Source organism: Staurois parvus, unplaced genomic scaffold (assembly GCF_062004578.1).
Source record: "Staurois parvus isolate SC_StPar_1 unplaced genomic scaffold, SC_StPar_1.0 ptg000165l, whole genome shotgun sequence".
In the NCBI taxonomy this organism is placed as follows: Eukaryota; Metazoa; Chordata; class Amphibia; order Anura; family Ranidae; genus Staurois; species Staurois parvus.
The window spans coordinates 4696053-4723713 of record NW_028317961.1 but is presented as its reverse complement, the minus strand read 5'-3'; the positions used below and the strand labels follow the sequence as shown (position 1 = coordinate 4723713).

Below are 27661 nucleotides of genomic sequence, written 5' to 3'. Positions count from 1 at the left end.
TGCGGGCACAAGTATTTAAATACATTTTTTTTTTCATGCAGTACAGTGCCATCATATGACATGTGTGGCGGTAATCAAGGACACTGACTGGTGACAGCATGTTAAAAAAAAAAACAACAAAAAAGCAGTTTTTTATTAATTTAATAATTTTTTTTTTTTTTACTATTTAAAAAATACTTTCATCAGAGTAGTTCAATGTTACCATAGTAACACTGAACCACTCTGGGAGATGATCAGGGATTTATTTTTTTTTGCACCAGCAATGCTATGAACTGTCATGAAAAGGTTAAGTTCATGACAGTTCAGAAAACTAGTGATCTGTGATTGGCTACAGCTAATTACATGGTACATGGCCCAGGTACCATGTGATACCATGTGAGCCATTCACAGCTAACTAGATCAGAAAAAAAGCTATTATGAATGAAATTCATTCACAACAGCTTTGTTAACACTGAGATCACATGATCACCGAGTCCCGGTTACTGGGATCCGCATTTCGCTGTGTCCGATAGCTGCGTTCACCTGTGTCAGTACAGCCACAGCAACATACCGGTTCATCACTCTGCCTGTACATGCTGCCCTTCCGCAGTACAAGTATTGTGGGCAGTCAGCAAGTGTTTAATAACATTCAATTACAATATGACTTGTGTTGCAATTCTATACGCTTTAATATATATATATATATTTATTTTTTCATTTGCTAATTTTTTTTGTTCACAAAAGTGGAGCTAACTTTTAATTTTCCTCAAAACACACAAACTGACCTTGAATCAAGAGCCAGTTTTAAGTCACTTACATTCACATTTTAGATTGAAAGCCCCCACTAGCAGGGTCTTCCAATCCTGCTTATTGATCTGTATTGTGACTGGACTGTCTCCGTTATACTGTAAAGCACTACTGAAACTGTTAGCAATCCTGTATAAAAATAATAATGTGCTAACACGATAACAAACCAACACAATTACCTTAGAATTTGTAATAGGCAGAGATACAAAATAATTAGCCCTCTTTTGCCGTTTACTTTTATCATCGTCTTCACTTTCTAACTTATGTATTTTTCTTTTCTTTTTCACCTTCTTCTCTGCTGTTCTTGTGACTGAAATAAATGATTTTAATGAAACACAAAAGAAGACAGACAGCAAAAAGTGGTCTGAGCTTTTTTTCAACATTTTTGTCGACTGTATAGATCTATGTTCATCCCATGCATGTGTAAATTATCTAGGCCTCATTTACACTATCACATTTCGTTTGGTAAAATAACACTTTTTAACTATATCCTTAAAGTGGTTTTAAAGGCTTAAGGTTTTTTACCTTCCTGCATTCTATGCAGGAAGGTAAAAAACCTTCTGTGTACAGCAGCCACCCCAGCCCCCCTAATATTTACCTGAGTCCCAGCGATACTTATGATAGCCTAGGCTCTCCAGTCTCTCCCTCCTCATTGGCTGAGATAGTGGCAGCCATTGGCTCCCGCTACTGTCAATCCGAACCAGTGAGCCAATGAGGAGAGAGCGGGGCAGGGCTGAGCCATGCTCCATGTGTGAATGAACACACAGAGCAGCGGGGCAGGCACTAGGCAGGAGGTAGGGGCCAGGAGCACTGGCAGGGGACCTGAGAAGAGGAGGATTGGGGCTGCTCTGACTATTGCAGAGACTATTGCAAAACTATTGCAGAGAGCAGGTAAGTATGATATGTTTGTTATTTTTTTTACAAATGCCTTTAATGTCACTTTAAACTTTCCTACAGATAAAGGTGATGCTTAAGAAAACAGAAAGAAAATGTACCTTTTATTCATTTATTAAAAAAAAAATCAATGGACGTAATGGTGTTCTGTGGAGATGTTGAGCAGAGCCTTGACCTCAGATACTGGTATTTCCTCCTTTAGCAGGAATTGCATCTTGTAGGCATTTAGCATACAGTATCTCCCAGAAATGAATACACCCCTCACATTTTTGTAAATATTTTATTATATCTTTTCATGTGACAACACTGAAGAAATGACACTTTGCTACAAAGTAAAGTAGTGAGTGTACAGATTGAATAACAGTGTAAATTTCCTGTCCCCTCAAAATAACTCAACACACAGCCATTAATGTCTGAACCGCTGGCAACAAAAGTGAGTACACCCCTAAGTGCAAATATCCAAATTGGGCCCAATTAGCCATTTTCCCTCCCCGATTTCATGCGACACGTTAGTGTTACAAGGTCTCAGGTGTGAATGGGGAGCAGGTGTGTTAAATTTGGTGTTATCACTCTCACTGTCTCATGCTGGTCACTGGAAGTTCAACATGGCACCTCATGGCAAAGAACTCTCTGAGGATCTTAAAAAAAGAATTGTTGCTCTACATAATTGAATGGCCTAGGCTATAATAAGTTTGCCAAGACCCTGAAACTGAGCTGCAGCACGGTGGCCAAGACCATACAGCGGTTTAACAGCACAGGTTCTACTCAGAACAGGCCTCGCCATGGTCGACCAAAGAAGTTGAGTGCACATGCTCAGCATCATATCCAGAGGCTGTCTTTGAGAAATAGACGTATGAGTACTGCCAGCATTGCTGCAGAGGTTGAAGGGGGGGGGGTCAGCCTGTCAGTGCTCAGACCATACGCTGCACACTGCATCAAATTGGTCTGCATGGCTGTCGTCCCAGAAGGAAGCTTCTTTTAAAGATAATGCATAAGAAAGCCTGCAAACAGTTTGCTGAAGACAAGCAGACTAAAGATTTGGATTATTGGAACCATGTCCTGTGGTCTGATGAGACCAAGATAAACTTATTTGGTTCATATGGTGTCAAGCGTGTGTGGCAGCAACAAGGTGAGGAGTACAAAGACAAGTGTGTCTGGCCTACAGTCAAGCATGCTGGTGGGAGTGTCATGGTTTGGGGCTGCTGAGCGCTGCCGGCACTGGGGAGCTACAGTTCATTGAGGGAACCATGAATGCCAACATGTACTGTGACATACTGAAGCAGAGCATGATCCCTTCCCTTTGGAGACTGGGCCGCAGGGCAGTATTCCAACATGATAGCGACCCCAAACACACCTCCAAGATGACCACTGCCTTGCTAAAGAAGCTGAAGGTAAAGGTGATGGACTGGCCAAGCATGTCTCCAGATCTAAACCCTATTGAGCATCTGTGGGGTATCATCAAACAGAGGGTGGAAGAGTGAAAGGTCTCTAACATCCACCAGCTCCATGATGTCGTCATGGAAGAGTGGAAGAGTGCTCCAGTGGCCACCTGCAAAGCTCTGGTGAACTCCATGCCCAAGAGGGTTAAGGCAGTGCTGGAAAATAATGGTGGCCACACAAAATATTGACACTTTGGGCTTAATTTGGACATTTGCACTTAGGGGTGTACTCACTTTTGTTGCCAGCGGTTTAGACATTAATGACTGTGTGTTTAGTTACTTTGAGGGGACAGCAAATTTACACTGTTAAACAAGCTGTACACTCACTACTTTACATTGTAGCAAAGTGTCATTTCTTCAGTGTTGTCACATTTAAAGATATAATAAAATATTTACAAAAATGTGATGCGTGTACTCACTTCTGTGAGATACTGTAACTGTCCACTAGTCTTTGACTTCGACTTTGTGAAACTATTCATTCATAACAAGTGTTGCCACAAATGAAAAAGTAAGCACACATAAAAAAATACTAAATAAGTCCTGCATTCCAATCAATATAAGGATGGGTCTGAACTGCCCTGCTACTTTCAGAAATTGATATGACTGTGGTTACTTGTTCTCCACAAAAGAATTATGCTAATGTGCAGTACAGCCAAACCAAAGAGATTTCAGAGGACCAGAAAGTCCTCTGAAAGGTCTTTCACACTTACGGCTATGTTTACCACCTTATGAAAAGCTGCAGTGGAACACTTTTCAGAGGGCAGTATAGCAGCAGCTGACAGATGTTCAGGAGGCCCCACTGCCACCTCCCGATGCCTGCTTTGCCGAATAGCAATTTTACATTGCAGGACCACATCCTAACTAAGGGATGAGCCTTTGGCTCCCAGTTGCAAAGCAGCCCCATGGATCTCAATAGGTAAGTTTACCAGATGGTGCACAGCTGCAACCTGAGTTAAAAATGCCACAACAGAGAAACAAAGCATTCTGGCCGCACCATGTGCCTTGTCAAGTTGCAATGTTAGAATTTGGGTGGGCAGCCTGGAGTTTGGTAAAACTGCAGCTCAACTGCCTGTTTTTACTGCTTTCCAGCTGACCTTGTGAAAGAGCTAAAAAATAGTTGTTTAAATAAAAAAGGTGAGGGTTACAACATTTTTATGACTTTTTAAAAAATGTTTAGGATCTTGCTTTATTAGGCCCACAGTCAGGAAGGCAGCTCAGAACTAAACAAAAATCAGAAACATCTCTTCCATTTGGCACCATCTGTGTTCACAAGCCTATCAGAAAAAACTCTGAAGAGAGGTGTTCATGAGACTTTGCTACATAGGATCTACTGCTGCCAGTTTCAAGTAAACTAGATTCCATTTGCTTTTTCCACAGCTCTACTGCTGAACTAATAATTTGTGGCAACATAAAGTTCACAATTTACATTATATTCTCACACTTGTTCTGAGTGGAAAAAAATATTGTAAATAACATGATATACTTACTTTCAAAAACGGCACTGATATCTGCATTTACAAAAGGCATCTCACTTAGCAGGTTTCCTCCAGATTCATTGCTCCTAAGCCTCTTTCTCTTGCATTTGCTTTTCCTATTTTTCTGAACTCCCTTTGTTTTTCCATCTTGTGAAGCTTCCACAAAAAAAAGAAAAAAATTAGTTTTTTTCATGTGGATACAATATATTTATAGTGCGACGTATATGTACTTTTTAAACAGGTATCAAAGGTAAAGGTATACTGTCATGAGAATTTATTAGAGGCTGCCATTACTGAACTCTCCTTTGAGAACACTAGCTCTTGGCTGTCAAATAGATGCTTTGACTTCTATGTTGTCTGAGTTGGTGGCCCAGATGAATAGTAATAAGTAGTTCTGATGCTTTTCTGACACTCATTTGCAGCATGCTTGTTCCAGTGCTGTGACTGAAACATGCCAAAGTCAGGTACAGGCAGGTATCTACATTTTTCAGATGGAGGACTGCACTGACATCCCCCATATTTATCTTCCTTTGTTTGCTTGTTTTTTAATATTTTTTTTTAAATACTTCTGAAAACATCTGTTTCTCCATACCAGAAACATACAGCTATTATTTAAAGGAAAGGCTATAGGGGTTATATATAAAAGTGAAGTAATAGAGGGTTTTTTTCAGTGGTATTTAATCACCACTAGGTTTTTTATTTTTTGTTAAATATACGAAAAAAGACCGAAAATATTTTTTCCATTGATTCTGTTATACAATTTTGTAAATAAATAATATTTCCTCATAAATTTAGGCCAAAATGTATTCTGCTAAATGTTTTTGGTGAAAATAATCCAAATCAGTGTTTATTATGTAGTCTGTAGGAAAGTTATAGAGTGTACAAATTATAGTATATATCTGAAAACTGATGTAGTGACAGCCAATCCCAATTTTTGAGGCCCTAAAATGCCAGGACAGTACAAATATCTCCCAAATGACCCCTTTTTGGAAAGCAGACAGTCCAAGGTATTTAGCATGGCAAGTTTTTTGAAGTTGTAATTTTTTTTTGTCACGATTTTGTGAAAAGTGAAGAGATGTATATTTTCTATATACTGTCACCACTGCAGTACAGTGTCATCATATATATGGTCTGGCAGTGATCAGGGACACTGACTGGTAAAAAAAAAAACATTATAATGTTTTTTAAATATATTATTTTTAATTACATTTTTTTTTCTTTTTTAAAATACTTATTTTTTTTTAAACATACTGTGACCAAAGCAAAACAGTGTTAACATAGTAACTCTGGGGAGGTGATCAGGATATTTTTCCTTTTTTTTTTTCTTTACATACTATGTTTGCCTATAACAGTGAATATCAATGTTATAAGCAACCATTTTTTCTGAATAAAATCCATTCAATCCAGTATGTACTATTGTTTTGATCTCTGTGATTGGCCACAGCTAATCACATAGTACAGATGGACTGTGATTGGCCCTGTCTGTACTATGTGATTACTGTGACCAATCATACAGATCAACACAATAGTACATAATGAATGGTATGAATGAAAGTCATCCATTGTGTATAATTGTCATGTGATCTGCTGTGATTGGTCACAGTGACAACATGGTAACATACACTGATCTGTCATCAGACACAGCAGGTGTGAGCCGTCCGCGAGGTGCAATCCTGGGAGGACATCATATGTCAACCAGAAAGGGAGAGCTCCCGCCTGGCCTTTGGACAAATGATGGTTCATATAAACATATATATGTTTACTGTGTTTATACACACACACCTATATATGCATGTATTAATAGTATTAACAAGAACCCAATAAGAGGGTAATAAAGAGCTAGTAACCCAGTATACCTTAACCTAAAATTAGGTGCTTTCTTTGTAACTCATAAAGCCATCACAAAAAATCATCCCCATAGAGGGGATATAGTGATTATTTATGAAGGCAAAACGTAAGGACTGGTATTAAAAATTGTTACACTTTATTGGTATAATTCTTAATAAAAAAAATCTTACAAATCACTTGTGAAAAACCTATTTACAATTACCAGTGAATAACAAGTATCGACTAGCTTAAAACACATGTAGACATACATATAATGCAGGCAAAAAGACAAGACAAAACAAACAAATATACAAATTGACGATGTCCGGATGCCAATTATAACCATACAATGGGATATACCGTGGCACTTGCCACATGTGACTGTAAATAATAAAAGTAAGTATTACCAATTGTATGTATATCGGGTGGGGTGTAGTAACCTAAACTCCAATAAATGTTCCTGATTAATAGTAAGGACAATGATAGTTGTAATAGGTTCAGGAGCAATGGATCAATAAGGCGCAAATGATGTAGTTATATTGCAGTCCTATATATCCACAGATAGTAGCCTCCTTGTCGAAACAAGATATAATAAATATACAGTCCACAGTAAGTGGAATTCCCCGCTGGCACTCGGCAATCACCGAGTATCACGGACGGGGGAGAGACCTGTATGTATAAGATACATATCTCTCCTATGTCAGCTCCTGCACATTGCTTTGTATGGCTCTGCATAGCAAATATATAGTTTTTTCTCTCAAAATTGGCTGGGTTTTTTTTAGTGCAAAAAATAAAAACTGCACAGGCAATCAAATACCACCGAAAGAAAGCTCTATTTGTGGGAAAAAAGACACAAATATAATTTGAGTGCAGCGATGCATGAGCGCACAATTATCAGTTAAAGTAACGCAGAGCCGTATCGCAAAAAATGGCTCGGTCAGGAAGGGGGGTAAACCCTCTGGAGGGCAAATGGTTAATTAAGCTTTTATAATAATACCTGGAAGCTGATTGGTTTCTAAGCAAACCTGCCCAAGATTTTGCACTCACCAGTTTTAGTAAATACCCCCAAAGTCTAAGCATGTAGGACCTCTAAAGAATAGGAACTTGAGGTTGGGTCACTGGGCACTTTGAAATAATTTCAAAGGCACCACTGTGGTTTAAAGTTGATATAGTCCAGAAACAATTAGTGAAAAAAATGTAGATAAAGAACCTGAGACAGCCAGCTTATACCCACAAGTTGTCAAAGAGCTGAGCTCAGTTTTTCTAAGCCATTGTTCTTTATTATTAGACTTTTTTATAACTGGATGGATACCAATGGAGTAGTGCAAACCAAATGTGGTGCCTATATTTATGTAGGGATCAAGGTATTTGCACAGTAACTACAGACATGTAAGTTTACCCTCTTTGGCATGGAAGATATTTTAGGAATTGGTAAGAGACCACATACAAGACCATGGGATAGAATGGAATATATGGTTTTCTGTGTGCCCTATTCACACACTGCATTGATGTGGGTTACAGTGTAACTAAAGTTCAGCTATGATACATGGTGAGCAGGCAGACATTTTATGGCAACTGTGATATGCAATGTCTCTTCTGCAATAAACATGTCTGCACACAGTGATACGGACTATTAACTGAGCTGTGCATTCCACAACCCTACACACAGAAGATGCCAGCGTCGGAGAGGGAGCGTAAGGAAGGTGAATAACCTCCCTTTAGTTCTCCTTTTAACAGCTTCCTGACCACCCTATAGCAGAAATTATGTTACAGGCCGGCACAGATGCGCAAGATCACGTGATTTTGCATTTCCGGGTAGAGGGCACACGCCACCATTCGCGGCCTCGACTGTCAATCATCGGGTCCTGGCCGATTATTACTCACCCTGCTTGGTGATTACCGAGGATCTCCGATGGGGAGGAGGACTGTTTTGTTTACTAATCGCCGTCATTACTAGTAAAAAAAAAAAAAGCATTCCAGTATCTATACCGCCATTTGTAAATGCTATAACTTTCACGTAAACCAAATAATTTACACGTATCGGGATTTGTTTTAGCAAAGACATGTAGCAGAATACATTTTGGCCTACATTTATGACAAAATTTGATTTTTAAATTTTTTTTTACTGGAAATGTTTATTAGCAAAATGTCAAAAATATAGTTTGTTCTCAAAATTGTCGGTCTTTTTTTTTATAGCGCAAAAAATAAGAAACACACAGGCAATCAAATACTACCAAAAGAAAGCTCAATCCGTGGGAAAAAAAGGATGTAAAGTTAATTTGGGTGCAGCATTGCATGACCGCGCAATTGTCAGTTAAAGTAACGCAGAGCCGTAATGCAAACAATGGCCGGGTCAGGAAGGGGGTAAATCCTCAGGAGGGCAAGTGGTTAACGGGAGAGTTCACTTTCACCAAAAAGCTGCCTAAGCAGATAACGGGTGTCTGTAGATAAAAACAAACTGTGCAGCTCTGACTATAGTTGAATAATGCCCTTGCTATAGGTGTAGGCTATTTACATACCCCCTGAAGACTGGCTGGAAAACTGCCAGGACATTGCTAGGTGAGGCCTAGTCATTACTGCTCACCACCATCATCAAAGGAGTGAGCTCTCAGATGCTGAGTTCAAAGGTACTGCATACTGGAGAGAAAGAGCATGTGAGGGGGTTTGAATCAAAGAAAAAGCTCACTCCTGTGATGGTGGAAAGGTGAGCAGTAATGACTAGGCCTCAGTTACCTAGGAGTATTCCAGTCAGGATTCATGAGGTACATAAATGGCCTACACCTATAGCAAGGGACACACAGCTTGTTATTATCCACATACACACCTAGGCAGGCTTCTGGTAAAGGTGAACTAACACTTTAAAATTGCAGATTTGCTGCATTTTTTGCAACAGATGTCAGTGCACAGAATTAAGTAACACTTCAATAAAAATTACAAAAGAGAGAAAAAAAGTAAACAGAAACTATTGCACTACCCTACACAATGTACAACAGTGCACAGGTGCTTTTGGGTGTGGGCTGGCATGAACAAGCTCTAATGCAGGCCATAGATGGGTCAAAAATCGGCCAATTTTTAGGCAGAAAATAAAATCGGCCGATTTTCGGATCGTTAGTGGGCTAAATGTTTGGTATTTTCGGTATTTTGGCAGATTTTTTTTATCGGTAAAGTTGGAAAAAAATCGGCCGATTTTGCCGATCTGCCGATTTTCGCGGCAATGATGGGCAAATCGGCCGATCTTTTTACCGATAAAAAAATCTGCGCATGAGCAGTGACCTGCAAGAGGAAGACAAAAAGCAGAAGAAAAAAGAAGAAGAGGATGAAGAAGAAGAAGGACAAGAAGAAGAAGAAGAGGAAGAAGAAGAGGATGAAGAAGAGGAAGAAGAAGAATAGGAAGAAGAGGATGAAGAAGAAGAAGAGGGTGAAGAAGAGGATGAAGAAGAGGAGGAAGAAGAAGAATAGGAAGAAGAAGAATAGAAAGAAGAAGAGGATGAAGAAGAGGAAGAAGAAGAAGGAGAAGAGGAGGAAGAAGAAGAAGAGGATGAAGAAGAGGAAGAGGATGAAGAAGAGGAAGAAGAAGAGGAAGAAGAAGAAGAAGGAGAAGAGGAGGAAGAAGAAGAAGAAGAGGATGAAGAAGAGGAAGAAGAAGAAGAGGATGAAGAAGAGGATGAAGAAGAGGAAGAAGAAGAAGAGGAGGATGAAGAAGATGAAGAAGAGGATGAAGAAGAAGAGGACGAAGAAGAGGACGAAGAAGAGGAAGAGGAAGAAGAGGAAGAAGAAGAAGAGGATGAAGAAGAGGAAGAAGAAGAAGAGGATGAAAAAGAAGAGGATGAAGAAGAAGAGGATGAAGAAGAAGATGAAGAAGAGGATGAAGAAGAAAAAGAAGAGGATAAAGAAGAGGATGAAGAAGAAGAGGAGGAAGAAGAAGAATAGGAAGAAGAAGAGGATGAAGAAGGGGATGAAGAAGAGGATGATGAAGAAGAGGATGAAGAAGATGAAGAAGAGGATGAAGAAGAAGAGGAAGAAGAGGAAGATGAAGAAGAGGAAGAAGAGGAAGATGAAGAAGAGGATGAAGAAGAAGAGGAAGAAGAGGAAGAAGAAGAAGAGGATGAAGAAGAAGAGGAACTCCAGTCCGGCAAAAAATCTCCCTGCAGAGAGCTCCGCTATTTCTTTGACAGTTCCCTGACATTTACAGAGGTTGCAACAATGTATCTATTTGTTTCTGAATAAAAACATCTGTATCCTAAATGGATACAAATACATTGTTGCAACCGCTATAAATGTCAAGGAACTGTCAAAGAAATAGCGGAGCTCTCTGCAGGGACACTTTTTGCCGGCTGTAGGCAGGATGAAAATCGTCCGATTTTTTTTTTACCGTTGCTGGTAACATCGGCCGCTTGAACGACCGATTTTTCGTTTTTTTAAAGAAAAATCGGCCGATTTTCGACCCATCGATGGCCTGCATAAGGTCCTGATCACACCTGTGCTTTATAAATATGTGTCATAAGAAGCAATGTTATTCAGTGAGCCTGCGCAGGGCAATGCGGTGTGGTGCAGTTTTAAAAATGAGACATGTCCTCTTTTTTTGTGCATTTTCATCCGCTGTGATTTCCAACAGGATAATGAAACTGCACTAAAATGTACATTAACCAGTTGCCCTCCTTAGGATTTACCCCCCTTCCTGACCAGGCCTCTTTTTGCTATACAGCGCTGCACTATTTCAACTGGTAATTGCGCGGTCAGGCAATGCTGTACCAAAACAAAATTTATGTCCTTTTTTTTCACACAAATAGAGCTTTCTTTCGGTGGTTTTTATCACCTGTGCACTTTTTTATTTTTTGCACTATAAACAAAAAAAGACCGAAAATTTGGAAAAAAAAAGATTTTTTTTACTTTTCGGCTATAAAAAATATATAGTAAACACAAAGTCATAAATTTAGGCCAAAATATATTCTGCTACATGTTTTTGGTAAATAAATCCCAATAAATGTATATTGATTGCTTTGTGTGAAAGTTATAGCATCTACAAACTATGGTATAGATACTGCAATTTATGCCATTTTTTGCTATAGAGCGCTGCACTAGTTTAACTGACAACTGCATGGTCTTGCAATACTGTACATAGATTAAATTTATGTCCTTTTTTTCACACAAATATAGCTTTCTTTTGGTGGTATTTGATCACCTGTGTACTTTTTTATTTTTCCTGCTATAAACAAAAAAAGACCAAAAATTTTGAAAAAAAAAGGATATTTTCTCATTTCTGTCATAAAAAATATCCAAAAAACTCAAATTTAGGCCAAAATGTATTCTGCTACATGTTTTTGGTAAAAAAAAAATCCCAATAAGTGTATATCGATTGCTTTGTGTAAAAGTTATAGCATCTACAAACTATGGTATAGATAATGGAATTTACACCGCTTTTACTTTCTGACTGCCTATCACATTTCTTGAGGTGCTAAAATACCAGGACGGTGCAAACACCCCAAATGACCCCTTTTCGGAAAGTAGACACCCTAAGCTATCTGCTGAGAGGCATGTTGAGTCCACGGAAGATTTATTTTTTTCCCAAAAGTGTTTGGAAAATGACAAAAAATGTTTGTTTTTACATAAAGTTGTCTCTTAAATGATATATTTCTCACACAAGCCATGGGTATATGTGGAATTACACCCCAAAATACATTCTGCTACTTCTACCAAGTATGGGGATACCACGTGTGAGACTTTTTGGGAGCCTAGCCACATACAGGAGCCTGAAATCCAATGACCACTTTGAAAGCCTGAAGGTGCGTAACTTCCTCAATTCACTTCCTCAATACCTATCACAGTTTCAGAGGCCCTGTACTTGGCTAGACTGCCAAAAAGTATCTCACATGAGGTATCCCCATACTAGGGACAAGTAACAGAATGTATTTTAGGAAGTAATTCCACATATACCCATGGCATATGTGAGCAATAAATTATTAAAGTGACAATTTTTTGTCATTTTCCAAAAACTTGTGGTAAAAAAATTAAGTCTTCTATTGACTCAACATGCTTCTCAGCAAATAGTTTGGTGTGTCTACTTTCCAAAAAGGGGTCGTTTTGGGGGGGGGGGCATTTTATGCCCAGCATTACAAGTTTATGCCACGCATAACTCACTCTTCTAACCACCTGAAAACCAAGCCTTTTCTGACACTTTTTGTTCACATGAAAAAAAAAAATCGGTATTGTTTGCTAGGAAATTACTTTGAACCCCCCAAACATCATATATTTTTAATGCAGACACCTTAGTGAATAAAATAGTGGGTGCTGAAGTTATTTATGTAACATAGCACTAGTGCAGCGATTTTCAAACGCAATTTTTAAAACAAAAATACACTTTCTTTTTACTTTTAATGCACAAAAACGCAATATATTGGTCAATTATTTGGTACAGTATAAAAGATGATGGTATGCCGAGTAAATAGATACCAAACATGACATGCTTTAAAACTGCGCATGCCCCGTGCAATGGCGACAAACTGCATACATTTTTAATATCCATAGGAAACGGTTTAAAAGCCTTTACAAGATACCATTTTAGATTTACAGAGGAGGTCCAGTGTTAGAATTACTGCCCTTGATCTGACGTTCGTGGCGATACCTCAAATGCATGGTGCAACCACTGTTTACATACTGGCACAGGGTCAACTCTCGCGCACGCATGTTCACGCATGCGGGGGGGGTGGGCGAGGGTGCTTTTTTTTTTTTTAAGTTAATTTGATTTTTGTAATTATTTTTACACTGTCCCTTTCTTTTCTCTTTTGATCACTTTTAATGCTATCACAGGGAATATAAATACCCCCTATAACTTCAATGGGCATTGTCATATATTCTTTTTTGAGAAATCTGGGGTCTATCAGACTCTAGATGTCTCCTTTGCACTTACATTATCTAATCTCACCAAGATTGGTGTGATCAGATGCTTTCCCGAATTACAAATGGCGCTGTTTATATCCTGTGAAACTGAAGTGATGAAATGCTCGTAGCTTCCGATTTCTTAGACTATAGAGATGATTGGCACCATTCCGGTCTCCAATCAGCTCTATGATCAGCTGGCAGAAACACTGGCTGCATTCTCAGGTTCCCCCAATGGCATGGGACTGTCTGAAAAGGCCCTGGAAGGCAGCGGGGGAGGGGGGCATCTTTTCCTGCTGCTTGTAAAAGCAATCCTGCAGTTAACTAGCCACTAGGATTGCTTTTACATGAAAGCCGATCACTGGCTGAAAAAAATGATACCAGAATGAGCCGTGCAGCTGCAGGCATCATCCTGGCATAACCACTCAAAGTCCAGTGATATACCAGTACGTCGCTGGTCCTTGTTGGGCGTGCATGCTATGTTCTTTTTATGCAGCCTGTTGGCTGAATGAAATAAAGAGAAGTCTCTGCCAGAAAAAGTGTGTGGCATGCCTGCCATTAGAATATACCTCCCTGCATTCACCCACTTCTAATGGTGGACACATGTGAAATGTGCCAAAAAATATTATAAAATGTATATGCCGAAGCATAGGGGCCATCCACCCACTGGCCACCCCAGGCATCAGCATATATGCTCTTTTTGTAACTGCGGATGACAAATCTCATCCAACAGAGCTGCCCACACTGACATATGTAAATTCTGAGAGCAAATTCCTGTTGCTGTCAGAAGAAACAGGTTGGTGCTGCAGCTGAATGACATTCCTGCAAAGAAAACAGCAATGATTAACAATAAACCAGTAAAATCATAACAGTAAAACAGTAACAATGACAACAACAAAAAAAACTATAACTATTTAAAAAAAAAATTTTGGGGGGGACTTGAACTTTTTATTTTTTATTTACATTTTTTTTAAATTTTAACTTTTTAAAACAGATTGTATGGTCTCTCGAAATGTGATAGCCAGTTTCCTAACTACCTAACATCTTCCGAGACTCTGTGTAAATATGTGCCCTGAACTATGAAGTGCTGTACCCTATACTAATACTCCACTAGTGTATGGTAGCGACGGAAGCAGTCCTTGTGGCAGAAATCAGGTTAGCCAGGACAAGAGGGACAAAAAAAGCGGGTGTCGAGTCTTATTCCGTGTCTGCTACAGACACGACATCTTCATTGGGGTGTCCTTTGGGTTGGAGTACCAGAGAAGAAATTCGGAAAATGCCTCTCATGCAGCCGGCTAACTGCATCTGGATTTGAGGATTGGGCCACAACACCTTCTGGATACAAAAGGGCCGAGATGATCTCTTCCTGGATTTTAGAAAGGATCCACTTTGTCCAGTTGCTTTGTAAATTACAAAATGGTTATATACAGCCAATTAAAATAAATAAATAGATACCTTTTTCTGAGAAACTAGGTACGGATTCATCATTTGGTTGTTGAAGTCTACCCCTCCCATGTTACAGTTATAGTCGTGGACAGAGGGGTTTCTCAACAACGCCAGATACTGTGTTAATTTGGACTGTCCCTTCTGCGTGAATACAGGATGAAAACATCCCATTTGTCCTTCCACACATCTGCAAATTTCTCAGTGAGGTGGTTTATGAGGGGCTGAATTTTGTACAGCCTGTCATGTTCAGGCAAGCTCGTCCAGAAGGACACTAGGGGCTCTACAGGCCTGTGTGCGAATTCTTGGTGGCTGCAGGACACTACTTGTGCTCGCCATCGCACCAGCTTGTACTGCACTAATGGGACTCGCTACGTCACCAAGTGATACTGCAGTGCTGGTATAAAAAAGATCAGGATATACTAGGCCGTTGGTGCTCGCCAGTTCACCAAAGGGTTGTGCGGCACTAGTACTGGCACTCTGCTGCATATGAGACAAGTCATGCGATCCTAGCACTTCAGCTTCATGGGGTTGGGTATGCCTGATCTTAACAGGGACCTCTTCTCCATCTTCCGAGCTACCTGTCAAGGTGCCGCTGCTGTCTACAGGTTCGTATTCTGAGACTGATTGTGTCAGGGAGTCTTCCCCTTCGCTCTCATCTGACATGTTCAAAATCCTGTAGGTCTCTTCGTACCTTTCATTGGACATTTTGGACTCTAAATTTACAGGTACCTATTGCGATTCACGGGGATAAAGAGCACCTGGCTGTCAGGGACTGCTTGAACTGCTACCAAAAAAATTACCGGCAAGTGCTAACAGAGATTAGGCCTGATTCTGTGAACACTGTGGTTTTATGTGCAATGTATTACAGGTGACAGTGATCAGAAATTATACTGATACTGCACTTCTTGTTAGGGGTGGGGGGGAGCGTTGGGGCTAAACGCTAGTGCTGGCAGCGAACGGGGATGATCCTGCTAACACTGCATTTTTGGGGACACTAATACTAAGGGGGCATTGGTATAGTTTTGTTCATGATCAATATATTGTTCCGTACAAACACTATACTAGTAATGACAATGATCAGCGACCTATGGCGTGAGTGCCATAATGTGTGGGCAATCTAACACTAGCTGACCCTGGCTGGAAGGGACGCTAACTGATATCTGATGTCGCTAGTGGCACTAAAACAGTGATCAGTGAAAAATAATGTACACTGACACTGTACTAATGGCACTGGCAGGGTGGAAGGGGGCAATCAAAGGGTTAAATGTGGCAATCAAGGGGTTAAAATGTCTATATCTAACGTGTGTGGGTGCAGTGTGCTGCTTTTACTTACATGTGATGTCTTTCTTCTCTCTTTGGAACAAAATGGTTCCAGGGAGAGAAGAACCAGCTAGATCCTGTGCCTGTATTTACACATACAGGCACAGCTCTGCATCTCCATTCGCTGTAGGAGATCAGCAGAGTCCCAGCCAAAATTACTGGCTGAGACCTACTGACATACTGTACACCTCCTTCAATGTTTGACAGCGGGGTTCAGCATGGGGGCGCACGCATGCACGCTCTAAACCTGGAAGAGCAAAGCGAAGTATGGGTACGTCACTTTGCCTGCATCTACTGCCCGCCCGCAATGTACTGGAAAGCGGTTACAAAAAAAACAAAAAACAGACAAATAAACAGACGAGCAGACACTAACAGATGTGAACCAGGCCTAAAGTCCCATTTACACCTTCACAATTTATCATGTGTGTTGTAAAGCAAAACAATGTATGTCTCATAAGAAGCAATGTTATTCAATAAGATTGTTGAAATATCTGTGGTTTGGTGCTCTGCAGTTTGAAAAATTAGACACATCCAGTATTTTCATGCATATGTTAAAAAATGCACCAAAAAAACAGACAAACAAGGACACAGATAGATGTGATCATATCATAAATGTTTGGGTTTATGGTGGCCATACACACTTCAATAAATGACTGATTTCTTTTCTGACTGATCTCTCCCAATAGTAATTTTCGATCTATAGATAACAATCCAGTGGATTGACATGCCACATATTAGGAAACAGAATTAGATTGATAGATGGGACGATTCAGCTACAAAATATCGATCATATCTCGGTTTACACCCAGCATTCTTATAATCTGATTGAATGAAATCTGAATTTATGACTAAATCTCAGTGCTACTGATTGATTCAAAATAATCGATAATTTAATTCTCCACTCTGGCTGATTGACTAAGTTTGTTTGAATTCAATCCTAACCACTGGATGCCAAATCATGTACATGTATGTAAAAATCAACTGAGTGGCTAATTAGCTGCTAGATGGCTTTTACAGTTGGCAGGAGGGATCACATGGCCCCCCGCCCCCCAGATGCTGCTCCAGGCCTTACCATCCCCACCGGCAAGCCCAGAATGAACCGCGCAGTGTTGCATTGCGTGGTCATGCAACACTGTACCCATATGAAATAGGTGGCACTGATGGGCACTGATGAGGAGGCACTGGTAGGTGGCACTGATGGTCATTGACAGGCATCACTGATGGGCACTGAAAGGCAGCACTGATACATGGCACTGATAGGCGGCACTGACTGGCACCGATTGGCACTGATATGTGGCACTGACTGGCACTGATTGGCAGCACTGATAGGTGGCACTGATGGGCATTGACAGGCATCACTGATGGGCACTGAAAGGTAGCATTGATACATGGTACTGATAGGCGGCACTGACTGGCACTAATAGGTGGCACTGATTGGCAGCACTGATAGGTGGCACTGATTGCCATTGAGAGGTGGCACTGACTGGCACTGATGGGTGACACTGAAGGCAGCTCAGATGGGCACTGATATGTGGCATTGATGTGCACTGGTAGGCACTGATATGTGGCATTGTTGTGGCACTGATGAACACTGACAGCTGGCACTGCTGGGGCTACACTGATCATCAGGGCACACTGATCATCAGTGCCCTGATGATCCGTGTACACGTCCCCTCCGCGGAAAGCCGATTACCGGCTCTCCTCTGTTAGCGTGACAGCTCGAGACGAGAGAAATGCCGATAACCGGCATTTCCCTGTTTACATGTGATCAGCTGTGATTGGACACAGCTGATCACATGACCAAGCCGACATCTTCGGCTCTTTCCGTGATCGGTGATCCGCTGTGTCCGAGGGACACAGCGCATCGCCGCGCATGCTTGGAGAATGGGAGGACGTCATATGAGCCAATCACGGCAAGTGATGTATTCTATTAATGAATACAGAGCCTGCTTGGATTGGCTGCGTCAGAGAGGCGGGCTGATGATGTCACAACTTCAGCCAATCCGAGCAGGCTCTGTATTCATTAATAGAATACATTGCTCGCCGTGATTGGCTCAGCGCGGTACACTGTATGTAGCTGAAGCTACCGTACAGTATTACCGCACATCCAGCGGTTCTATACCCGGCGTATAAGACGACCCCCAATTGTTGGGGTATGTTTTTAAGTAAAAAAAGTTGTCTTATTTGCCGGAAAATACGGTAAATACTATGTAATCAAATAATAATTATCCCCTACACTTAAAAAAGGTAAAATGATAATAACAATAATGTATTATTTAAAACAAATATACAGAGGAAGTCAGAATGACAAAACGCGCCAAAACGTGACCATCTGTGACATCAGCATGCATGCCGGGACCATGTGGTGCGATCACGTGACTGCTGTTGCTGGGAATCCATAGGAACCAGTGTGTGGTGAGACTGTCGCCAGTCGTACTAGCGTCGGCCATTTTTATTGGAAGTGCTTGCTTACAATGTGCATTACTTTTTTACTCAATGTGAGTGCATTTTAAAAAGGGGGGGTCGTTTAAGGCAATAAATGTGTTTACGGTATCACACTATGTGGCTGTTTTATTTTGCCCATATATGGATTGATATCATCTAATCGGGATGATGAGATCAGAGTATGAACGATTAATAATCCATTGATTGGAGGTTGTTTTGGGTTGCTGACTGATGATCCAATTGTTGTTTTCACAACCATTCAGCATTAATGCGATTGATTTTCTACTGAGTTTCCACTGCTGGTTATTCACCAGCTTCTGGAGAGTGTTGAATTCAATGGGGTGATAATCACTGCAGAATCACATAGATGGTGGATCAATGCCACCTTAAAGAGATGTCACATTACTGAAATGAACTGAACTTTTTCACATTTTTTATTTTGGTGGAAGTTTCTTTAGTATTTCCTTTTTAATTGTTTTTGATTGGATATTGTTTTATGTTAGATTCCTATCTTTAGAATCATTTATTAAGACAGAGGGCTGTTTATGTGAATCTTTCTAGTCACTGTATATTGATTTATTAGTTATTTAAAACAGCTGCTTAGTTTTACCATTTAATATTTGTGTGACACTTTCACCACTTTAGCGTGGAGATATAGGCTGTGATTTCCAGCTTATTTATATTGTTTCTAATAATGTATTATTATTATTGTATTTTTTGTTTGGGTGTTTATTTTTTTATTATTATTAATTAATTTAATATATATTTTTTTAGGGTTGGGGGTTAACCGCTTCTGCGCAGCCTTATAGCAGAAACACTACTAAAGGGCGGCACAGGTGCGTAAAATCAAGTACATATACGAGATTCGCATTCCCGTGGTGATCGCAGGCCTGGGGCGCATGCACACCGACCCACAGGTGCCGTGATTCAGTGCCCAAGGGATTAATCATCCAATTAAGGCCAATGATGTTCGGCCTGAATTGGATGACAGAGATAGCTCAGACGATGGAAAAGAGGTCCCTGCTAAGGTTAGGAGTACCTGACCCCGCTCCAGGTTCCTGAGATGTTACAATTGCATGATGATTTTCTCATATGCAGCAGAGTGCCAGGACTAGTGCCACTCTACCTTTTGGTGAACTGGTGAGCACCAGTGACTTAGTACATCCTGGTCTTTCACATACCAGCACTGCAGTATCACTTGGTGACGTGGTGAGTCCCATAAGTCCAGTACAAGCTGGTGTGATGGCGAGCACAAGTATTGTCCCGCAGCCACCAAGAATTCGCACACAGGCCCATAGAGCCCGTAGTGTCCTTCCAGATGTGCTTGCACATCCTTATTTGCAGCCCACAAATTCTGCAGCACCCGTACTTACCCCATTCACTGAACAACCCGGAGTTCAGGTGGAAACAGCAAATTTAACTACTCACCTTGATTTTTTGGAGCTGTTTTTCACGGAAGATCTGTGATTGTTGATCAAAGCAATTTATATGTACAACAATTTATCGCCGCCAACCCAAATTCAAACTTTGCCAGACAGTTTGTATGGAAACCTATTATGGTTTACAAAGTTAAAGTTTTTCTGGGCCTAACCCTCAACATGGGCGTTACTAGAAAAAATGAATTGCGGTTGTATTGGTCCACAGACCTAATTCATCATATGTCCGTGTTCTGTGCTGCCATGGCCAGGCATAGATATGAGAAGATAATGCGATTTATGCATTTCAATGACAATTCACTCTGTTGTCCTTGGGGTGACCCTGAGTTTGACCAGCTCCACAAAATTCAGCCCCTTGTAAATCACCTTAACCAAAAATTTGCAGATGTCTATACTCCCCAGCAAAACATCTGTGTTGATGAGTCCCTCATTCATTTTTCTGGCTGCCTTGCATTCAAACAATTTCTCCCCAGCAAGCCTGCCAGAAGTATAAGACCTGTGAGAGGGAAACAGGCTATACATATCAGTTTCATGACTATACCCTTAACATGGGAGGGATGGACTTCAACGACCAGATGATGAAGCTGTACTTAGTTTCCCGAAAAGCCAGACACTGGGACAAAAAAGTGTCTGTTTATTTCAATTGGCTCTAATACTTTTCTGCTTTACAAAGTAACTGGACGTAGTGGATCCTTCCTAAAATTTCAGGAAGAGATCATCACGGCTCTTTTGTATCCAGAAGGTGCTGTGGCCCAAACCCCCAACCCAGATGCAGCTAGCCAGCTGCATGAGAGGCATTTTCCCAATACCATTTCTGGTACCGCAACCCAAAGGATACCCCAAAAAGGATGTTGTGTCTGTAGCCGACATGGAATTAGGGATGACACCCGCTTTTTTGTCCCTCCTGTCCTGGCCAACCTGGTCTCTGTCTCAAGGACTGCTTCCGTCGCTACAACGCACTAGTGGAGTATTAGTTTAGGGTACAGCATGGCACAGTTGAGGGCACATATTTGCACATGGTCTCGAAAGATGTTAGGTAGTCAGGAAAATTGCATTTTAAGAGACCCTAATATCTGCTTGTTACAGTAAAAAAAAAAAACACTATAAAAAGCACAAAAAAAAATTTAAAAACCAAAAATAGTTTTTTTTTGTCAAGTTACTGTTATACTGTTGCAGTTTTACTGTTACTGTTTTATTGTTGACCATTGCTGTTTTCTTTGCAGGAAATGCCATTCAGCTGAAGCACCGATCTGTTTATTCTGACAGCAACAGGGTCTTGCTCTCAGAGTATACATAAGTCAGTGTGTGCAGCACTGTTGGATGAGATTTTTCATCCGCAATTAAAAAAGAGCATATATGTCCAAGCATGGGGGCCTGGGGTGGCCAGTGGGTGGATGGCCCCTATGCTGCGACATGTATTTTTAAAAAAAAATTTGGCAGAGATTTCTTCATCCACATCAATTGATGTGAGTAGAGGAATCTGTTAGGTTCTCTTTTTTTCATTCAGCCCACAAGCTGAACGACATAAAAAGAACAATTCATGTGTGCACATCATTAGAAGTGGGTGGATGCATGGTGGTATTTTCAAATGGTGGGCATACCACACACTTTTTCTGGCAGAGATTTCTTCTCTTTTTTCATTCAGCCCACAGGCTGCATTAAAAAAAAAAAAAAGAACATAGCATATATACCCAACATGGACCAGCGATGTACTGGTACATCACTAGACTTTGAGTGGTTATACCAGGATGATGCCTGCAGCTGGGATATAAACAGTGCCACACATGTGGTATCCCCATACTCTGTAGAAGTAGCAGAATGTATTTTGGGGTGTAATTTCACATATATCCATGGCATGTGTGATTAATATATCAAAGTGACAACTTTGTGTAAAAAAAAAAAAATTTAATTTTCCAAAAGCCTGTGGAAAAAATAAATCTTCCATGGACGCAACATGCTTCTCAGCAGATAGCTTAGTGTGTCTACTTTCCAAAAGGGGGTCATTTGGGGGTGTTTGTACTGTCCTGATATTTTAGCACCTCAAGAAATGTGATAGGCAGTTGAAAAGTAAAAGTTGTGTAAATTCCAGTATCTATACCCTAGTTTGTAGATGCTATAACTTGCACACAAATCAATTAATATGCAGTTATTGGGAGTTTTTTTAACAAAGACATGTAACAAAATACATTTTGGCGTAAATTTATGGCGAAATTTGAGGTTTTGGATATTATTTATGACAGAAATGAGAAAATACAGTTATTTTTCAAAATTTTAGGTCTATTTTTGTTTATAGAGCAAAAAAAAACCCAGAGGTGATCAAATACCACCAAAAGAAAGCTCTATTTGTATGAAAAAAGTACATAAATTTCATTTATGTACAGTATTGCATGACCGCGCAATTGTCAGTTAAACTAGCGCAGCACCATATAACAAAAAGTAGCATGAATTCCAAAATCTATACCGCCATTTGTAGAAGCTATAACTTTCACACAAACCAATTAATATCCAGTTATTGGGATTTTTTTCACTAAACACATTTTGGCCTAAATTTATGGCGAAATTTGAGTTTATAGGATATTTTTTTATAACAGAAATGAGCAAATATTGTTTTCTTTTCAAAACTTTTGGTCTTTTTTTTATAGCTAACAAGAAAACAACCTAGAGGTGATCAAATACCACCAAAAGAAAGCTCTATTTGTGTGAAAAAAAGGACATAAATTTCATTTATGTACAGTATTGCATGACTGCACAATTGTCAGTTAAACTAGTGCAGCGCTGTATAGCAAAAAAAAGGCCTGGTCAGGAAGGGGGGTAAATCCTTTGGAGGGCAAGTGGTTAAGGTTAGGGGTTAATTACTATTTATTTATCATGATTTTTTATTTATTTGGGCATTTATTTTACATTTATTTATTCATATATTACTATTTTTTTTTTAAATTTTATTAAAAACACGTGAAAGCGTGGAAAACTGTCCCCATCGCATGTTTCTATTCATTTCTATGGGAATAAAAATGCACCAAAAACATGCAAACCTGCCCAATGTGAGCTACAAAAAAGCTCCAGAACTTGTTTGAGGTTCATGCATTGGCTTCAGGAGACTTGGAGTGAAGATGTGAACCATCTCCATTCAGAATAATTGACTTTTTGTCTTCAAGCGTTTTGGAGCTTTGAGCTACAAAACTCTCAGGTGTGCATGAAGGTAGGGACATACTAAAAGGAATGAGAGAATGGATTGCCCATAGACAATAATGGAACAATAATGGAGTCAGAACCATGAGACATATCACATAAATCCTTAGCAGACATATTCTCCAAATTCAGTGGTAATGTTAAAAATTGAGATTAGGTTTGATTATTATTGCTTTCTATGGAATACGAAAAGTGAATGACAGAAAGGAATGCTCATAGAATATAATGGAAAGCACAATATAAACTAATTTGCAGACATAAACAGCAATTTATCCTTTACCACAGGTGTTCCCAAAGTAGAGTATCAGATTGTAAGAATACATTTATTTAGAATTATAGCTGTTTTCTACAGAATGACAGATGAATGACCCAAAGGAATGCCCATAGAGTATAATGGGAAGTACAATGTGACTTGCGGTCAGAAGCATTAGACATATCAAATAAATCCTTAGCAGACATACTCGCCAAATTCAGTTGTGATTTTTAAAATTGGGATTAAGCGGGATTATCTTTGTTTTCTATGGATTGACAATGGTTAATGACAGAAGGGAATGCCCATAACATATAATGGGAAACAAAATATAAACTCATTTGCACACAAATCTGAGAAACATAGCAATTTCACCTTTACCACAGGTGTTCCCCAAGTAGAGTATCAGATTGTAAAATTGGAATCATTTGGGATCATAGATGTTTTGTAAGGAATAGAATGTCCATAAGGTATATAGGGAACCAAGATGGGAACTGGAGTCAGAACCATTCAACATTCCAAATAAATCCTTGGCAGTCCCACTCTTCATGTTCAGTGGTGATGTTTGAAACAGACATGAAGTGGGATTGTCATTGTTTTCTATGGAATGACAAGGGTGAATGCCAGAAGGGACTGCCTATAGAGTATAAAAAGAAGCAAGAGGTGACCTGGAGTCAAAACCATTACGTGTATAGGAAAAAAATGTTAGCAGACATACTCTCCACATTCAGTGATGATGTTTGAAATTGATATTCAACTGGATTATCATTGCTTTCTATGGAATGAGAAAGGTGGATGACAAAGCCCATAGAATATAATGAAAAGCAAAATATGAATATAATTGAAGACAAATCTGTCAACTGTCAAAAAAAAAAATAACTGTCATTTTCCAACTGTCATTCTCCAACTTTCATAAATAACAGTAATTTTCCAACTGTCATTTCTCAACTGTCATTTTCCAACTGTCAAAAATAACTGCCATTTTCCAACTGTCAAAAATAACTCATTTTCCAACTTTCAAAAATAACTGCCATTTTCCAACTGTCATTTTCCAACTGTGAAAAATAACTGTCATTTTCCAACTGTCAAAAATAACTGTCATTTTCCAACTGTCAAAAATAACTGCCATTTTCCAACTGTCAAAAATAACTGTCATTTTCCAACTGTCATATTCCAACTGTCAAAAATAACTGTCATTTTCCAACTGTCATTTTCCAACTGTCAAAAATAACTGTCATTTTCCAACTGTCAAAAATAACTGTCATTTTCCAACTGTCAAAAATAACTGTCATTTTCCAACTGTCATTTTCCAACTTCCATTTTCCAACTGTCATTTTCCAACTGTCAAAAATAACTGCCATTTTCCAACTGTCATTTTCCAACTGTCAAAAATAACTGTCATTTTCCAACTGTCAAAAATAACTGTCATTTTCCAACTGTCAAAAATAACTGCCATTTTCCAACTGTCAAAAATAACTGTCATTTTCCAACTGTCAAAAATAACTGCCATTTTCCAACTGTCAAAAATAACTGTCATTTTCCAACTGTCAAAAATAACTGCCATTTTCCAACTGTCATTTTCCAACTGTCAAAAATAACTGTCATTTTCCAACTGTCAAAAATAACTGTCATTTTCCAACTGTCAAAAATAACTGCCATTTTCCAACTGTCATTTTCCAACTGTCAAAAATAACTGTCATTTTCCAACTGTCAAAAATAACTGCCATTTTCCAACTGTCAAAAATAACTGCCATTTTCCAACTGTCATTTTCCAACTGTCAAAAATAACTGTCATTTTCCAACTGTCATTTTCCAACTGTCAAAAATAACTGTCATTTTCCAACTGTCAAAAATAACTGCCATTTTCCAACTGTCATTTTCCAACTGTCAAAAATAACTGCCATTTTCCAACTGTCAAAAATAACTGTCATTTTCCAACTGTCAAAAATAACTGTCATTTTCCAACTGTCAAAAATAACTGTCATTTTCCAACTGTCAAAAATAACTGCCATTTTCCAACTGTCATTTTCCAACTGTCAAAAATAACTGTCATTTTCCAACTGTCATTTTCCAACTGTCAAAAATAACTGTCATTTTCCAACTGTCAAAAATAACTGTCATTTTTCAACTGTCAAAAATAACTGCCATTTTGCAACTGTCAAATATAACTGTCATTTTCCAACTGTCAAAAATAACTGCCATTTTCCAACTGTCATTTTCCAACTGTCAAAAATAACTGTCATTTTCCAACTGTCAAAAATAACTGTCATTTTACAACTGTCAAAAATAACTGTCATTTTACAACTGTCATTTTCCAACTGTCAAAAATAACTGTCATTTTCCAACTGTCAAAAATAACTGTCATTTTCCAACTGTCAAAAATAACTGTCATTTTCCAACTGTCGTTTTCCAACTATCAAAAATAACTGTCATTTTCCAACTGTCAAAAATAACTGTCATTTTCCAACTGTCATTTTCCAACTGTCATTTTCCAACTGTCAAAAATAACTGTCATTTTCCAACTGTCAAAAATAACTGTCATTTTCCAACTGTCAAAAATAACTGCCATTTTCCAACTGTCAAAAATAACTGTCATTTTCCAACTGTCATTTTCCAACTGTCATATTCCAACTGTCAAAAATAACTGTCATTTTCCAACTGTCATTTTCCAACTGTCATTTTCCAACTGTCAAAAATAACTGTCATTTTCCAACTGTCAAAAATAACTGCCATTTTCCAACTGTCATTTTCCAACTGTCAAAAATAACTGTCATTTTCCAACTGTCAAAAATAACTGTCATTTTCCAACTGTCAAAAATAACTGCCATTTTCCAACTGTCAAAAATAACTGTCATTTTCCAACTGTCAAAAATAACTGCCATTTTCCAACTGTCAAAAATAACTGTCATTTTCCAACTGTCAAAAATAACTGCCATTTTCCAACTGTCATTTTCCAACTGTCAAAAATAACTGTCAATTTCCAACTGTCATTTTCCAACTGTCAAAAATAACTGCCATTTTCCAACTGTCAAAAATAACTGCCATTTTCCAACTGTCATTTTCCAACTGTCAAAAATAACTGTCATTTTCCAACTGTCATTTTCCAACTGTCAAAAATAACTGTCATTTTCCAACTGTCAAAAATAACTGCCATTTTCCAACTGTCATTTTCCAACTGTCAAAAATAACTGCCATTTTCCAACTGTCAAAAATAACTGTCATTTTCCAACTGTCAAAAATAACTGCCATTTTCCAACTGTCAAAAATAACTGTCATTTTCCAACTGTCAAAAATAACTGTCATTTTCCAACTGTCAAAAATAACTGTCATTTTCCAACTGTCAAAAATAACTGCCATTTTCCAACTGTCATTTTCCAACTGTCAAAAATAACTGTCATTTTTCAACTAAAATTTTCCAACTGTCAAAAATAACTGTCATTTTCCAACTGTCAAAAATAACTGTCATTTTTCAACTGTCAAAAATAACTACCATTTTGCAACTGTCAAATATAACTGTCATTTTCCAACTGTCAAAAATAACTGCCATTTTCCAACTGTCATTTTCCAACTGTCATTTTCCAACTGTCAAAAATAACTGTCATTTTCCAACTGTCAAAAATAACTGCCATTTTCCAACTGTCAAAAATAACTGTCATTTTCCAACTGTCAAAAATAACTGCCATTTTCCAACTGTCATTTTCCAACTGTCAAAAATAACTGTCATTTTCCAACTGTCAAAAATAACTGTCATTTTCCAACTGTCAAAAATAACTGCCATTTTCCAACTGTCATTTTCCAACTGTCAAAAATAACTGTCATTTTCCAACTGTCAAAAATAACTGCCATTTTCCAACTGTCAAAAATAACTGCCATTTTCCAACTGTCATTTTCCAACTGTCAAAAATAACTGTCATTTTCCAACTGTCATTTTCCAACTGTCAAAAATAACTGTCATTTTCCAACTGTCAAAAATAACTGCCATTTTCCAACTGTCATTTTCCAACTGTCAAAAATAACTGCCATTTTCCAACTGTCAAAAATAACTGTCATTTTCCAACTGTCAAAAATAACTGTCATTTTCCAACTGTCAAAAATAACTGTCATTTTCCAACTGTCAAAAATAACTGCCATTTTCCAACTGTCATTTTCCAACTGTCAAAAATAACTGTCATTTTCCAACTGTCATTTTCCAACTGTCAAAAATAACTGTCATTTTCCAACTGTCAAAAATAACTGTCATTTTTCAACTGTCAAAAATAACTGCCATTTTGCAACTGT

The 27661-nt window shown here is 38.9% G+C and overlaps 1 protein-coding gene across 3 annotated transcripts in view; it reads right to left on the bottom strand.

Annotated features, from left to right (window-relative positions):
- Positions 1-27661, bottom strand: part of AKAP7 (A-kinase anchoring protein 7) — a 242581-nt gene that overhangs the window by 201831 nt on the left and 13089 nt on the right. For all 3 annotated transcript variants that reach the window (XM_089676168.1, XM_089676170.1, XM_089676169.1), the window contains exons 2-3: positions 4607-4750; positions 966-1096 (exon numbers count right to left, since the gene is read on the bottom strand). In XM_089676168.1, coding sequence (XP_089532294.1) covers positions 966-1096; positions 4607-4750 — 275 coding nt within the window. The remainder of the gene's footprint in view (positions 1-965; positions 1097-4606; positions 4751-27661) is intronic.